At 41.1% G+C, this 14,036-nt stretch overlaps 1 protein-coding gene across 1 annotated transcript; it reads left to right on the top strand.

Annotated features, from left to right (window-relative positions):
• The first annotated feature begins 7,483 nt into the window (after nucleotides 1-7,483).
• Nucleotides 7,484-13,444, top strand: slc23a4 (solute carrier family 23 member 4). The gene is made up of 12 exons (XM_068739311.1): nucleotides 7,484-7,531; nucleotides 8,127-8,267; nucleotides 8,631-8,788; nucleotides 9,864-10,023; nucleotides 10,811-10,992; nucleotides 11,433-11,553; nucleotides 11,671-11,827; nucleotides 11,930-12,183; nucleotides 12,280-12,444; nucleotides 12,552-12,660; nucleotides 12,773-12,868; nucleotides 13,176-13,444. The coding sequence occupies exons 1-12, from the start codon at nucleotides 7,484-7,486 to the stop codon at nucleotides 13,442-13,444; spliced, it is 1,860 nt and encodes a 619-aa protein (XP_068595412.1).
• Nucleotides 13,445-14,036: the final 592 nt, after the last annotated feature.

Genomic DNA, 14,036 nt, shown 5'->3' on the forward strand with positions numbered 1-14,036 from the left:
CGCCCCTCTCTATCTGCCCCCCCCCCGCCCGGTCGGTGTGGAGAGGAGACTACATAGGCGGAGGCTGAGAGATGTCTGAATGCCCCCCCCCCCCCCCTCCCTCTGAGAGATGCCTGCTCATGCAGGATCAGGGGATTCCGGGCTAGAAACCTTAAATACGGACGATCCCGGCCTCAGCAGCGACAAACAGCACCGGATCCACCCCGAGGGATGCTGAAGAGGCGTCTTGCCATTAAACATCTGGGCGGTGTTATTACCTCCAGCGAAATACACAGCAAAACATCATTTCGTGCTTATTCATGGGGCACTCACGCCACCTGGCGGTTGTCTAGGCGCACTGAACTGTTACCACATGGCGCAGAAAACTTTGCGCGACTCAAAATCCTGCGCGCGTCCCACGTCCCATTCAGTTCAATGCTCTCACAGATGCATGAAAGTTCCCTGTAACCGAGTTATGGCTTGTTTACTTGATTGATGAGGTTGTGCATGATCCAGATAACGGAGTAGATTCAGAACTTCCTGTGAGCGTCATTTCTTTACTCATCAAAGTTGTTCTTTTTACAGTAAATCGTCTTTAGCTGTGGTACCAGCAGTCCAGATGATGTTGGTGTGTCTGTACCAAGATGAGTTAGAACTAAAGGCCATTTAAGCTAATTGTCTAAGGAAATGAAGAATGTTTTGCTTTATAAATGGAATAAAATATGTTCTCAACTGTGTGCCTTGAGATGACTTTCTGTTATGATTTTGCGCTATATAAATAAAACTGAATTTAATTGAATTGAAAATGTGAGTGTGCAAAAACCTATTACCCAGAGAGACATTAGAATTAGAGAGAGACATAGCTACATTATGATAAAAATCTAACTGTCCGGTTTAGTCTCTTTTTAACTCTGCAGCCAGGAGCAAGATAAAGTATCTTACAGAGTAAACACAGCAACAATAAATGAAGAAAGGGCCGAGGTAAAAAGTTCAACTACATCCAGAGGCTTATTAAATGTAATCTGCTACGGCTCTGGTATTAATAACGCTGTTATCTTTTTCTTTTTTTTTTACAATTGCTAATTACTTGAAAAAAAGTGATGCAACAATTCATTGAAGGCTTTAAGAGAACTACAAAGACAATGACAGTATACAAATATATTGGTAATTGATATTTGGTTTTACAAAATAGAGACATCCACATACAAATATATCGTTTGTATTTGAAGTCCCATTTATGTACAGAATGTACAGTAACTGTGTGGTATAATCCTCTTCCATTCCCCAGGTGACCTGCCAATAACCCTGACTTATGAGGACAAATTAAGATAAGGACAGGTTGTCAGAGAGTCAAGTAGAACACTTTACGGCAGCACTCTATCTTATCTCGGACAAGAAGGTGTGGCGTCATGAAAGATTCAGAATGCCCTGCTGCACAAAAACACTGCTGTATAAATGCTGTACTGTAATAGCCAGCCTGGATATTTAGAATTTTGACTTCAAAATAAAAAAATGTTCCATTGTCAATGTGAAGCTGAGTTTCAAGTTGACAGAACAGTAAGAAAACACATTTTGACTATTAAATAAAACTCATCAATCATTACTACCTTTGCACTACTTAAAGACTACTGTCCTTAATTTTTAACAACAAAGGTGCTATCTGCCTTTCCCCAGCGGAGTCCTGGGGTAGGGGGGAAAGGGGGGCGCTGATGGTGTGAGGAACAGCCTTGATTGAAGGGGTTCAGGTAAGCAGCATGGCAACCAGCATCCTGCCTGCAGCTGGGGCTTCTGTAAAAGCTGGGAGATTGAGTACTGATAACTACCGAGTATTGATACGTAGTTATATCAATGTACCCGCAATCGGTTGTTGTGGTCACTCTTACAGGGTTGCAGTTACTAAACAATACAATATTGCATAAATATATGTATATATATTTATAAAATCCACTGCTTTGCTGCATCATTTTAAACAGTTCTATCAAAGCAAAGAATATATGAAGATATATATTGGACTGAAATGGTGATACACAACAATATGGGACATTAATATTATATTTCATGAAGTGTTTATTGCTGCGTTACCTCATAATGAAGCAGCGGCCGATTGACTGACTGCATGCTTTGTTTACTCCTCAGTTCTATGTCTTTGACTGTTTCGGCCTTTCTCCACTTGGCTCTGCGGTTCTGGAACCATATCTGAAAGACAAACACCTCATGAATTCCTTTTTGCTAAGAAATAATTGACCTATCGTCAAATAAAGTAAAGTCATTCCATTGATGACACGTGGGTTTGGGTTTTGTGGTACTTTAGCAATACTGGCATACCTTTTCCCAGCATTAATATATAACTTTATTCTTAGTGTTATTTTCATTTGGTTGTTTTTTCTTTTATAAATCTAAATAAAGATACATTATGATAGACATGTAATTAACAGTCATTGTTTTACATGGACATGTAACATGCATCCATGAATAACAGCAACATTTTATTTGGTGTAAATAGGACTTATATAGCAATAGCGCAGATCAAGTCAAATTTGGGATGTTTCCGTGGTAATATTTTTGTCTCATGTGAGATTCTTGTGTCGTCCGCAATTAGAATAACATGGGGAATTTTGGCCATCGCCACGGCGACACCGTAACAATAACGACTTGGGTCCGATTTGCATTTTTTGATCAGGACCACAGTGTTTAAAATTTGGTTTTGATTGGAGTCTGTATGTGTGAACAGACGCCATATTTAGTGTGCAACAAATCTCAAATTTCTACCTGAATTGCAGCAGGAAAACCGCAAAATGTAACCCCAGAATTTGAATAGCTTTTGACGCTCCACTTCTCTAGATGGCGTACACCGAATTTCAACTCATTTGGTAAAACGCCCTAGGACGAGTTTGTTAAAATGCAACGTCAGCGCTAACCATGTCTCAGCATTTTCTAAATACATTTTCTAAATTTCTAGGTACTGGGTTTGAATCCCACAGAGTGGAGTGGAGTGGATCAACGAGGGCTACGCATCTGTGGGTGCGTTGCAAAAACAACAGGCCCTTACTAATGAATACAGGCTTGATAAAACAGATTAATTGCCATTGCGCCGTTTTGAATCTTATCAGCCCAATGCCTAAAATCAGTAAATAATTGCTTCATGTTAATATGAGAATTGCAACATTTAAAGCAACTAATCGTGAACACTTTAGTGAATCTAGCTATAATTGTTCTTGTTGTGTTTGGTAAAACATGCGTATTTCCTACCTGTATCCGGCTTTCAGTGAGCTGCAGGCGAGAGGCTAACTGGTCTCTAACCTTGATGGCTGGGTAGTGACTCTGCTGAAAAACCTCCTCCAGCTCCAGGACCTGGAGTTGTGTGAAAGTTACTCTTGTTTGCCTCTTCTTTTTCTGACCTGGAAACAAATTATCTTCCTCATCAGCGTCATTTAAAGTAAACACACACGAAAGATTTGACCCCTTTACTTGCTTCCTCTTACAAAACTCACTTGTGCGGTCTTCCGTTGCACACTGTCGTCTGATTTGTGGCGTTTCTAAAAGCAAAGGGTAAAACAAATGCAAATGCTACGTTTCACATTTCAGATGACGCAGCAGCTTGAATGATAAAACCCATACCTGTACATGAAAGCTGTTCAGATACTTTGCTCTTCTCCTTGATAACACAGTGACGATTAAATATTTTCTCTTTTCTGACACAAGGAGGCCTCCTTAGTATTTCCTCAATTGAATGAGATAATTTTTTGCATGCTTGAGATTCCATTTCTTCCTCCATGTAGGACGTTTTTGCTATATTTCCTCGATTCCACACTTCCTGCAGTTTGTGCCCTGCCATCGGCACCTTTTAATTATCAGATGTCTCTATGTGGTATAGACATAAAAGATTCCAAACTCCTTGTATGTGCATCTCCCATGCTAAGAGAACTATGGTTTTTTTTTTGGTCTCTTCTTTTGCTCTTTGGAACATCCTCTTTGATGTGAGGAGGGCGGGCTTGTCCTTCCCTCTGGTGTCGGTTTATTTGAACTGAATCACGTGGCCATTATTGGGGCGGAACAACTGGCAACGTGACTGCATACTTCTAAAACTCTGCAATCAGCCTCCATTGATGTCAAAGCTTTGTTCTCAGTGCCCCTTATGAGCCTTTCATTTATTGCATGCTCACTGTAAACTTGTAAATGTAAACTCCTGATATCTAACCACCGACTTATCACACACTGTTTAATAGAACTGAGCTGTTAACATTTACATGGAGGCTTCATTGTCTTCAATGTAACCAACATTAAAACAAACATGGACCAAGCTCAGAGAAGAGGTTGTGATTTTGTTGTTTGTCTAACTAGATTGTATTTAACAATAAAACATATTAAGTGTTTTTTTCTTTTGCTACTATTCCTTATCTCAAGAGTTGCTGGGAGATATTTCTTTATCAGCTCGGCCTCAGAATAACCTCTCACACCTCAGTTCACCTCACAGGAACGTAGCGAGTGCATGATAACGGGAGATAGCGTGAGAAGTTTCTCCGTCATTCAGTTCATGGTTGATCGCTGTTGAATAAAATCAACTGGCGGCGAGTTCCAGATATTTTCACTGTGTTTTAACTTGATGTGTGTGTGTGTGTGTGTGTTCATTTAAATACATCAAACAAAATTAGTTAAACGCAGTGAGAAAAATATCCTGCGTTCTTAAAATTCAATGGAGCCGTACTTAATATATTGGGAAGCCTGCAAGCTTCCATGCTGAGTGCATAGAAAGGCAGTGGGCGCATCAGCTGCCCCCCTAGAGTAATGATTATCAAGTTTTATTGACCGTCGGAGCATAGAAACTCTATTGCAAGTTATCTTTGGCATCAGGTGAGGGCACAGCGACATCACGGTACATCCTGGTGTACCAAACAATAGACAATTAATGCGATGTTTGTGGCCGCGGCTACATCGTAGATCAGGGGTGTCAGACTAATTTTCTCCGAGGGCCACCTCAGCATTATGGTGGCCCGCAAAGGGCCAGTTCTAATGGTAACACAGTGTAAATGTAAGTTAATGTAATGTAAATTAAATGTAACTACTCCTTAACATGCTGCTAAATAACTGTATTTATGATGTATTACTTATTACTACTACATACTTAATTAAGTTACAAATATGCTACTAGGAGCAGACGATTAAATTCTGGTGACGATCCAGAAGAGATCCTGGATTCTAGATTTCTTAGAATTCTTTGTTATCATTACAGTCCATGGAGTTTACGCATTTGTTCCTCAATATTGCGATTGATTATTGACCAATGTTTATGGAATTTGGCAAATCCTAGTGTTATGTCGGCATGTAATCACGTTGTGGAAGTCCATCTGGTATGGAAATTCCCTACACAAGTAAATAATATTAAATAATAAGTAACAGGACACAGAAAATGATGTGCCTAAACCAAATGCCTAACATTTATGAGTCATGTGCTGAACTAGAGAACCCTCCTCACCAGCTAAATGCACCTTTGAAATTGATCCCCCCCAAGTGGAAATGCAGGGTTCTACTTATAGAATAATTCTGGTTCCACTAAATTTGAGTTAGGAGGCTCCCCCTGATTGAGAATAATAATCTCCATGTAGTGTAATCAGACTCCGTGTAAAGAATTAACCCCAGTGCACCTTTAACCTTTAAGTGTCACTTGTGACTCCACATGTGATGCTCGTGTCTCTTGGGATACAGATAATTTAGCACAACGTTTGAAAAGGAAATTTACTGCTGATAAGCAGCATGCATCAGCCCCATGTTGAAAATATGTTCAAAGTTGAATGGATAAAAAAGCTTTCTGTCAGAGAAGTGCGTAGAAAAAAAAGGTTACGCTCATTTCACGTGATGATGACACTGAAGCCAGCACAATCAGAAGTCACAGGATGCAAAGGGACAGACACACACATTCTGGAAGCAGTGTGACAACAGCGCCTCTGACGCTGCTTTAATGAGGAGATCACAGTAATATCCTTCACTTCCAGTTCAACCATCGAACCCTTAAAAAGCTTGGACTACCATGACTCACAATTATAACATTATAGCGCCTGCAATCACATGAACACAGAGCAGGATACCTCATGACACCCCAGCACTGCTTCTCTTTCCACTTTGCAATGTTTCATGTGAGCTCAATTTCAGTTGGGTACATTTTTATTTTTATTTTCAAGCGCCCATTCCTACGGTTTGGCGAGTCCAAGCCAGCCAAAGGGCAGAGCAGAGCTTCCTCGTTATGTTCAGGAACATAAACGTGCTTTTTTGAAACCTGCTCAAACCACTGAAGGAGAGCGTTAGCATCGTGGTACAGCATGCCAATCTGTTTCAGGCAGGTTTTCTGTCTGGTTTTATGAGCATGCTAACATGCCTGTAGGACGACTGATTTGACTGCCTGGTTGGGCCACGGCTTTGAGCTGGACAGAAATATTTTGAGGACAATCTGGATCATCGCTATTTTATTCTTGAGAAATGTGAGTTACTAATATGACGTAATAAATACTATACAAGAACATTTCAAAAAGCAGCAACTCCTTAGTAGTTATAGTTTTTGTAACGTGCCAGGAGAGATAATTGATCACAAATGGAAATATTGTTCACTGTGTGAAGATGAATAGATTTTGTGAGTTCCTCACATTTGCTTCATCTTCAAATTACCGGCATATATTCTGAATCAATAAACAACATTGTTTGCTGGTGACTTAATGCTACATCTGCAGACGAACAAGCTCGAGACAGAGACGTGGACAGCGACGGCTGGAGAGTCTGAGCTGCTTCTTCTTCTTCTGCCATCTAACTATTGCCGTTTTTCAAACCCTCCTAATGAAGCAGATGTGGCCTGCTATTAAACTCTCAAACTAATCAGTTAATCTAATATCAGAACTTTATAGTATTTAGAAAATGAGGTTAACTTTTCACTGAACATTTTACTGACCATCAATGAAAGCTTTGTACCATATAACAGTTTCGTATGTGATGCGTTTGCCTTTACATTGAATAGATGCCGGAATGAAAGGAGTGACGCCTTGAAGACTGGAGTTTTTGACAATGGACCTACGCCCTCGGCTACAGGAAAACTATCTTGGGATCACTGTATATAATCATTTGTCTTCCTAATGTTCTCTTGCTATGAGATTAGAGACAGGAGAGAAAGTGAAAATGTAGGAGAGAAGAAGTGTGCCCTGTGTGAAGGAAAGGAGTATGCTATTCCTGCCAGATAATGGCTGGTCAGCTGACACTACTGTTGTAATTGGGTTCACATGAGCTACTGATTGGAGTCATTTCCACCATCATCATCATCACAAGTCTCATGTCTGAGAGCCTTCCTACTGTACCAGCTACACAACAAACCCCAACTCGCCCCGACTCCCTCCTCGCAGCTCTCCATTAGACTCTTGAGTCCTCTCTTAATGCGTCACCTCCCCTCTGGCTGACGTTTTCTCACTTTTCTATTTTGTTTTCATTCCCACAGGGGCACTGTCACAACCAATAGGCGGACAACAGCATGGCTCCAGAAAAGGAACAGAATGGACTTGACGACTATGCGTTTTCAGTAAGTGTAAATATTATCCTGCAGGAATTTGAAGGAAAACTTTGGAAAAGATTGGATCCTGCTATTTCTTGTGGCTTTTAAAAGGCATGTTCCATGTAAGAATCCAGCGACTTGCAGTTAAACTCTATGCATGTCAACATGTAGCTGCCAGCGTTCCTTGGTGAATCATTCTCCTCTCTACCTAAAGTCGCATCGCGGAAGGGGAAAGCGTCGCACGGCTTGGCCAGAGAAATAGAAACAGAGAGCTCTTTAGAGTGACCAGCTGGAATCCAAAATCATACGTAGAAAAATGTGGAAATGTATTTGATGCTAATATTTCTCATACATTGGGAAATAATTTATTTGAGCAATAATTTAGGCCTCCTGCTGAAATTTACCCTCCTGACTGTGTTTTTTTGTACTATCCTACACAATGTTGTCTTATCTATGACAAAAACATTCTCTTCGTTGGCAGGAAGTAGGCTGCATAATGAGCAAGAGTTTAAGCATTCTGTTAAAGTCGTTGCTGCGATTTGACCGACGTCTCAAAATGACTCCTATATGGAAACGTATCTTTAATGAGCTTCTGTCTGATTCTGTGTCCAATCAGTTGAAGCTTGAGAGGCGCTTTTGTGATCTACCGACGACGAAACATGAAGAAGAAATGGATTTGAGCATGGAGGGAGAAACCAAGAAGCTGGCATACTGCGTGACGGACGTACCTCCCTGGCACCTGTGCATCCTCCTCGGCATCCAGGTGCATCAGAAGAGGGCTTTCAGGCTTACATTTGACAATGGGTGTCATTTATTTCCTAACTTAGAGCCAATTTATTTTCTGTTCTGCAACATAAGCATGATCACAGTCTGCTTTTCTGCTTCGGTTTGCTGCTTCTTCATGCTTGGTCATACAGGTATGGTTGTAAAATTCCATTCACCTATGGACCGAGATGATGAAGCCAGAGATTATTTTATTAATACAGTCAGTCAGACTCTACCAGAAAAATGTCTCTACCTGAACGGATTCTCCCACAGCACATAATACATCTCGTTAATGTATCCTTATACGCATTGATTCTGATTGAATTAATCAGAATGCATTTATTTATTTTTGCTCTCTCAGCACTGCTTGACTGCATTTGGAGGACTCATCGCCATCCCACTGATATTGTCTCAGGGGTTGTGTCTGCAGCATGATGGCCTCACACAAAGCCATCTGATCAGTACAATTTTCTTTGTATCTGGTATTTCAACTCTATTACAAGTTATCTTTGGCATCAGGTGAGGGCACAGCGACGTCACGGTACATCCTGGTGTACAAACAATAGACAATTACTGCTGTGTTTGTGGCCGCGGCTAGATTGTAGAATTCGAGGAATATCACAGGGAAATCAGTGACTTTACCTCAACATGTTACTTTACCTCATGTAAATGATGCATTTAAGGTGTGAGAATGACAACAGCAACGCATTATTAATATATCTTAATTAATATGTTGCTTTTCCACAGTGTTGATATTTCTATATAGATACAGAGCGATGCAACCTGATGGACGGCAACATGCCAGATTATGTATTGTATATATTGACATATACTGTATAGGCTTCTCAGAAGACCTGAAATGATGTAATGGCTGATTTTATTACACACAACTATGGACTTATCTGTGTTTTTTGTTTTTGTTTTGCTGCTCTGAAATGCCACTGAGTTTGTGCACACTCTGCCAAGCTAAATATTGGTGTCGCACTCGGATTAGGGAAGGAATTTCTATCTTATTATGCTTGGAATGTAGTTCTTGCCAACGCCACATACCTAGAGGTCAGCTGCGAGGAAAACAATCAGCATGCTTTATGGAATGCTGTCCCGGAGAAGCCGAATGGAAGCACAACTCGTGCGTTTTCTGTCAACTCCCATCAAAAGATATCAGCCAGCCGTGTGTGTCTTTACTATTCCCTTTAGTTTTGCATCTTTTCCACAGCCATGCTTGTCTTCTTCTGAGAGGTACAAATTTTAGGTCCTGTCTGTAATCTAAAGTGAATGGCTGACAGCGAAGTGAGCAACTCAATGATGAGTGGTGCGTAGCAGATGATTTGAACTCTGCTAACCTGCAGTGCAACCGTGCACCCAATTAGAGCGTCTGTCTTTTCACATGATTTAAATCAACCGTTTAATCACATGTGAAAGAAAGAAACCCGACTGCACACTCCAACTCAAATTTAAGTCAGACACAATCATGAAATTGGAGCAGGATAATTCTGTTGCGTACCGAGGCGGCTGATATGTGACATGTCTGGAACTCCTGATATCACATCTTTTTTGACTTCTGTCTCTTGATCGTCTTCCACTTCATTTGCAGACTTCCTATTCTCCAAGGTGGTACCTTTACCTTGCTGGCACCTTCCATGGCAATGCTTTCCATGCCGGAGTGGACATGTCCTGCTTGGACCCAAAATGCCAGCCTAGTCAACACCTCCTCTCCAGAATTTATTGAGGTTTGGCAGAGTCGAATGAGAGCAGTGAGTAAATCTGATACATTTGATCACAACTTCCACTGTAACTCACAGAACCGTTTTTTCGTTTTTTTAAATGCCTTGAAAGTGATTATTTTCACTCTTCAATTATGAGCTTAATGCTACACTGTAAAACTTTGTTAAATATACAGTGAAAACTAGACAGTATTCTGCTGCATTAGTGTTGTACACTGACATGTGCATAAATTCCAGAATAATATTAATATTATTATTATTATTAAGTGCGGCCCGCTGTCCAAATGCGGCTTGTGCTCAAATGTCGACCGGCCCAAAGCCTCTGTCATAAACACATGAACAACAGTCACAGACGCAGCTTCTAGTTCTACTGCACGCATTATCCTGCTGCAATACGTTTTTGAATGGTGTTGAATTATGAAAATACCATAAACTACCAAAATCTGATTTTGAGGTTCGTCCCATGGAAAGTAATGTGTATCAGATTACTTTTGTGTCAGCCACGGCGCCCTGGAACGAAGGCTCACCGATTTAAACAGGCCCTTCCACTGAACAGAAGGATCCATTGTCTGCCGGCTACGTCATGGGATAATCATTCTTTGTTATATGTGTTGTAACATTGTTTGTGTGGGTTTCATACTAGTTTGAAACCTTCCCTCTCTGTAATAAGACTATTAGCAATGCTAAGCTGGCTTTGTGTATCTCGCTGTTTTTGTTTGTTTTGAAGCTGGATCATTGAATATTTAGAAACGTGACCTTTATTTTGCAAAATAAATGAATAAATATCAAACATGACCTTCTTCCTGTCTGTCACCAGTTGCAGGGGTCCATCATGGTGGGCTCACTCTTCCAGGTGTTTGTCGGTTTCTCCGGCCTCATTGGCTTCTTCATGCGTTTCATCGGGCCCCTCACCATCGCTCCCACAATCTCTCTAATTGGGCTGTCGCTGTTCGACTCCGCTGGCATTAGTGCTGGCTACCACTGGGGCATGGCGGCCATGTGGGTAAAATCATCATTCAAGATCATGTTAAATTCTTAGCCCCCGCCCAAACAAGAAAAACACAACTGTAAAAGTTAGATGTCAAAGTCTGTCAAATATAAGTGATTAAATGTGGGCATGATTTTCATCCTTATATCTTGATCATATGATTGGCATAATTTAAATCAGTCTTTGACAGCTGTAAAATAAACCCCCGTCTATTTAATGCTTAAATATTTTTTTTAAACAAACTTACCTTTTAAGATCTGCTGAATCTATTTATAACGTGCCAGTGTGTTGTACAAGTAGAGATTTCATCTGTTTGAATCTTTTCAAACGTTTTGCTTAATTCCTCTACATTTCTTTACTAGACTTAGCAGCAAAGTAGTTCAGTCAAACATCTTTATGGATGTGTACTTTAATACTGTGACGTATTCTCTTTATCCCCCACCTCATCCAGGACCACTGTGCTGATCACGCTGTTTTCACAGTACCTCCGTCACATACCTGTGCCCTTCCCCGCTTACAGCAAGGCTAAAAAACTGCACGTGTCCCACGTCTACGTCTTCCAGATTCTCCCTGTATGTATCAAACATGCCAGAATTGGCCTTTTTTTTTTTTTTTTTTTACGATGCATGAAATAAATTATTTTTGTCTTTAGACTATTGGATAGTTGACTCTTTGTTTTTGCACACTAGGTTCTCCTTGGAATCACTTTGGCTTGGTTAGTGTGCTACATTTTGACTGTCTGCAATGTCCTACCTCCTGAACCACACCAGTATGGCTACATGGCCCGCACTGATATAAAGGGAGACGTCATTGGACGAGCTCCGTGGTTCACTTTACCATACCCAGGTAACAGGCTGCCGAATTAAAATCTGAAGAGACATCTTGGATATAAATGCATATACTATATTGAATATAGATAAATTCAATATGTTTGAATGCCCTATTCAGGTCAGTGGGGGACACCGACTGTGAGCTTAGCAGGGGCAATTGGCATCTTGGCTGGCATTATGTCCTCCATGATCGAGTCTGTAGGGGACTACCACGCCTGTGCAAGGCTATCCGGGGCACCGCCCCCCCCTAAACATGCCATCAACAGGGGTATTGGCATTGAAGGACTGGGATGCCTGCTGGCAGGAGCCTGGGGAACAGGAAATGGTACCACATCATACAGCGAGAATATCGGCGCCCTCGGTATTACAAAGGTCAGACTGCCCCTCGATGATCTATCCTAGAACAAGCAGAACCTTCTTCAAGTCTAACTCAAGACAGGATGTTTTCTGTCCCGTCTCTCTGTGCAGGTTGGCAGTCGCCAGGTGCTCGTCGCCAGTGGAGTGTTCATGATTATCATGAGTGTGTTTGGCAAGGTGGGAGCTATATTCACCACCATGCCTACACCTGTGATAGGAGGGATGTTCATGGTTATGTTTGGCGTCATATCTGGAGCAGGAGTATCTAATCTGCAGGTACACACAGCATTTTGGGAGAATATATATATATATATTTTCACCTGATTCATGAATGCATGAAAACATTTTGACCTGTGTCTTTTTTTTTTTACTGACATTTTTAGTACGCAGATATGAATTCTTCTCGAAACATCTTTGTGTTCGGATTCTCTATGTTCTCTGGGCTGGTCATTCCTAACTGGATATTAAAGCACCCAGAGTCTATTGCTACAGGTACATCAGTGTAATGTCAACATGCAATATCATTCATTAAAAAAAAAAAAAGAAGAAGCAACAAAGCATTATTTAGAGGAGGTTTATGGTAAATCTGATGTTTTGTGTTTAGGTGTGGTTGAACTGGATCAGGTGCTGCTGGTCCTTCTGACAACCAGTATGTTTGTGGGAGGTTTTTTTGGCTTCATGCTGGATAACACAATTCCAGGTCAGTTCAAAGCCACGTTTGGTTTTACAACCTTTTAATTAACAGTTAAATCGCACTATAAACATGCATACTACAGGTGAAAGTATAGAAGGGAACACATCTGCTTTATCATAAGACAAAAAAGAAGAAGAATTCCGACAGAACATTCAATTATATTCTGCAACAACTTTTAATTCATTCATGAGTAAGGGATATAAGTGGAACATAGACTGTGTAGCATTCCCATGATTTGTGAACAGGAAACAGTCATGCGTCCATGATTAAGCTGTGATTGTATGCTTTAACTCATTCAACACGTGTCCAACAGGATCAAAGCGTGAACGTGGCATTCTGGCCTGGAACAAAGCTCACGAGGACGATTCCAGCAACACAAAGGAGAGCAGTGAAGTCTACGACCTTCCCTTTGGCATCGGCTCTTATTTGTCTTCTTCACCATGTGTCCGTTACATACCCTTCTGCCCTCCTAGCGGGCCCAGCTCCCTCAGTGAAGGCCAGGCAGACGCCAACGGCCTGGAGCCAATGCAGCTGCTAAGACATCCTTCGACCTCCCAGATCGTCACCGGAGCCATCGTTTGACTGCTTTGCTCATATCCCACGTGCCATTTGTTTGTTTTCCCCTAAAGCCTGCACACCGGTGGCAGCTTGGTTTGTACCTTGAATCTTTTTTTTGTGTTAAAGGGTCTGTACTGTAACAACATGGTGCAAAGGTTTTTCACGTGAACTTTGAAGTGACATGTGTGAAATGGCATCTTGTATGAGATGAGCTCAAATTAATGAATTCATATATGGACTTCCACCACGCAGGTGTTCAGGTATCAACATTTGATGCACAGCCAGGTGCATCAAATTTGCAAACAAATATATTTCTTCAATATGAAGCATGTACTGTGGGTTGTAAATATGAAAGGTAATATGCATCTTTCATCACTGGGTGGAAATTGTGTGGTTTTGGCTCAGTGGACTTGAACTCTTAGAGTCCGCTGCATTGCGGTTTACCGAGTCTCCCAAAAGACGTATGAGTCCAACAAATCTTTCCCAGGCCCAGCATGTGCCAGATAGAGATTTGCTTATTCTCTGTATGAATGGACCAATGAGCACACTGTCTGTTATTATGCTCATCCTCTTGGGTGCCAGTTTCGACTTTGGTGCCATTTATATAGGTTTTTCT

Source organism: Brachionichthys hirsutus, chromosome 5 (genome assembly GCF_040956055.1).
Source record: "Brachionichthys hirsutus isolate HB-005 chromosome 5, CSIRO-AGI_Bhir_v1, whole genome shotgun sequence".
Classification (NCBI taxonomy): domain Eukaryota; kingdom Metazoa; phylum Chordata; class Actinopteri; order Lophiiformes; family Brachionichthyidae; genus Brachionichthys; species Brachionichthys hirsutus.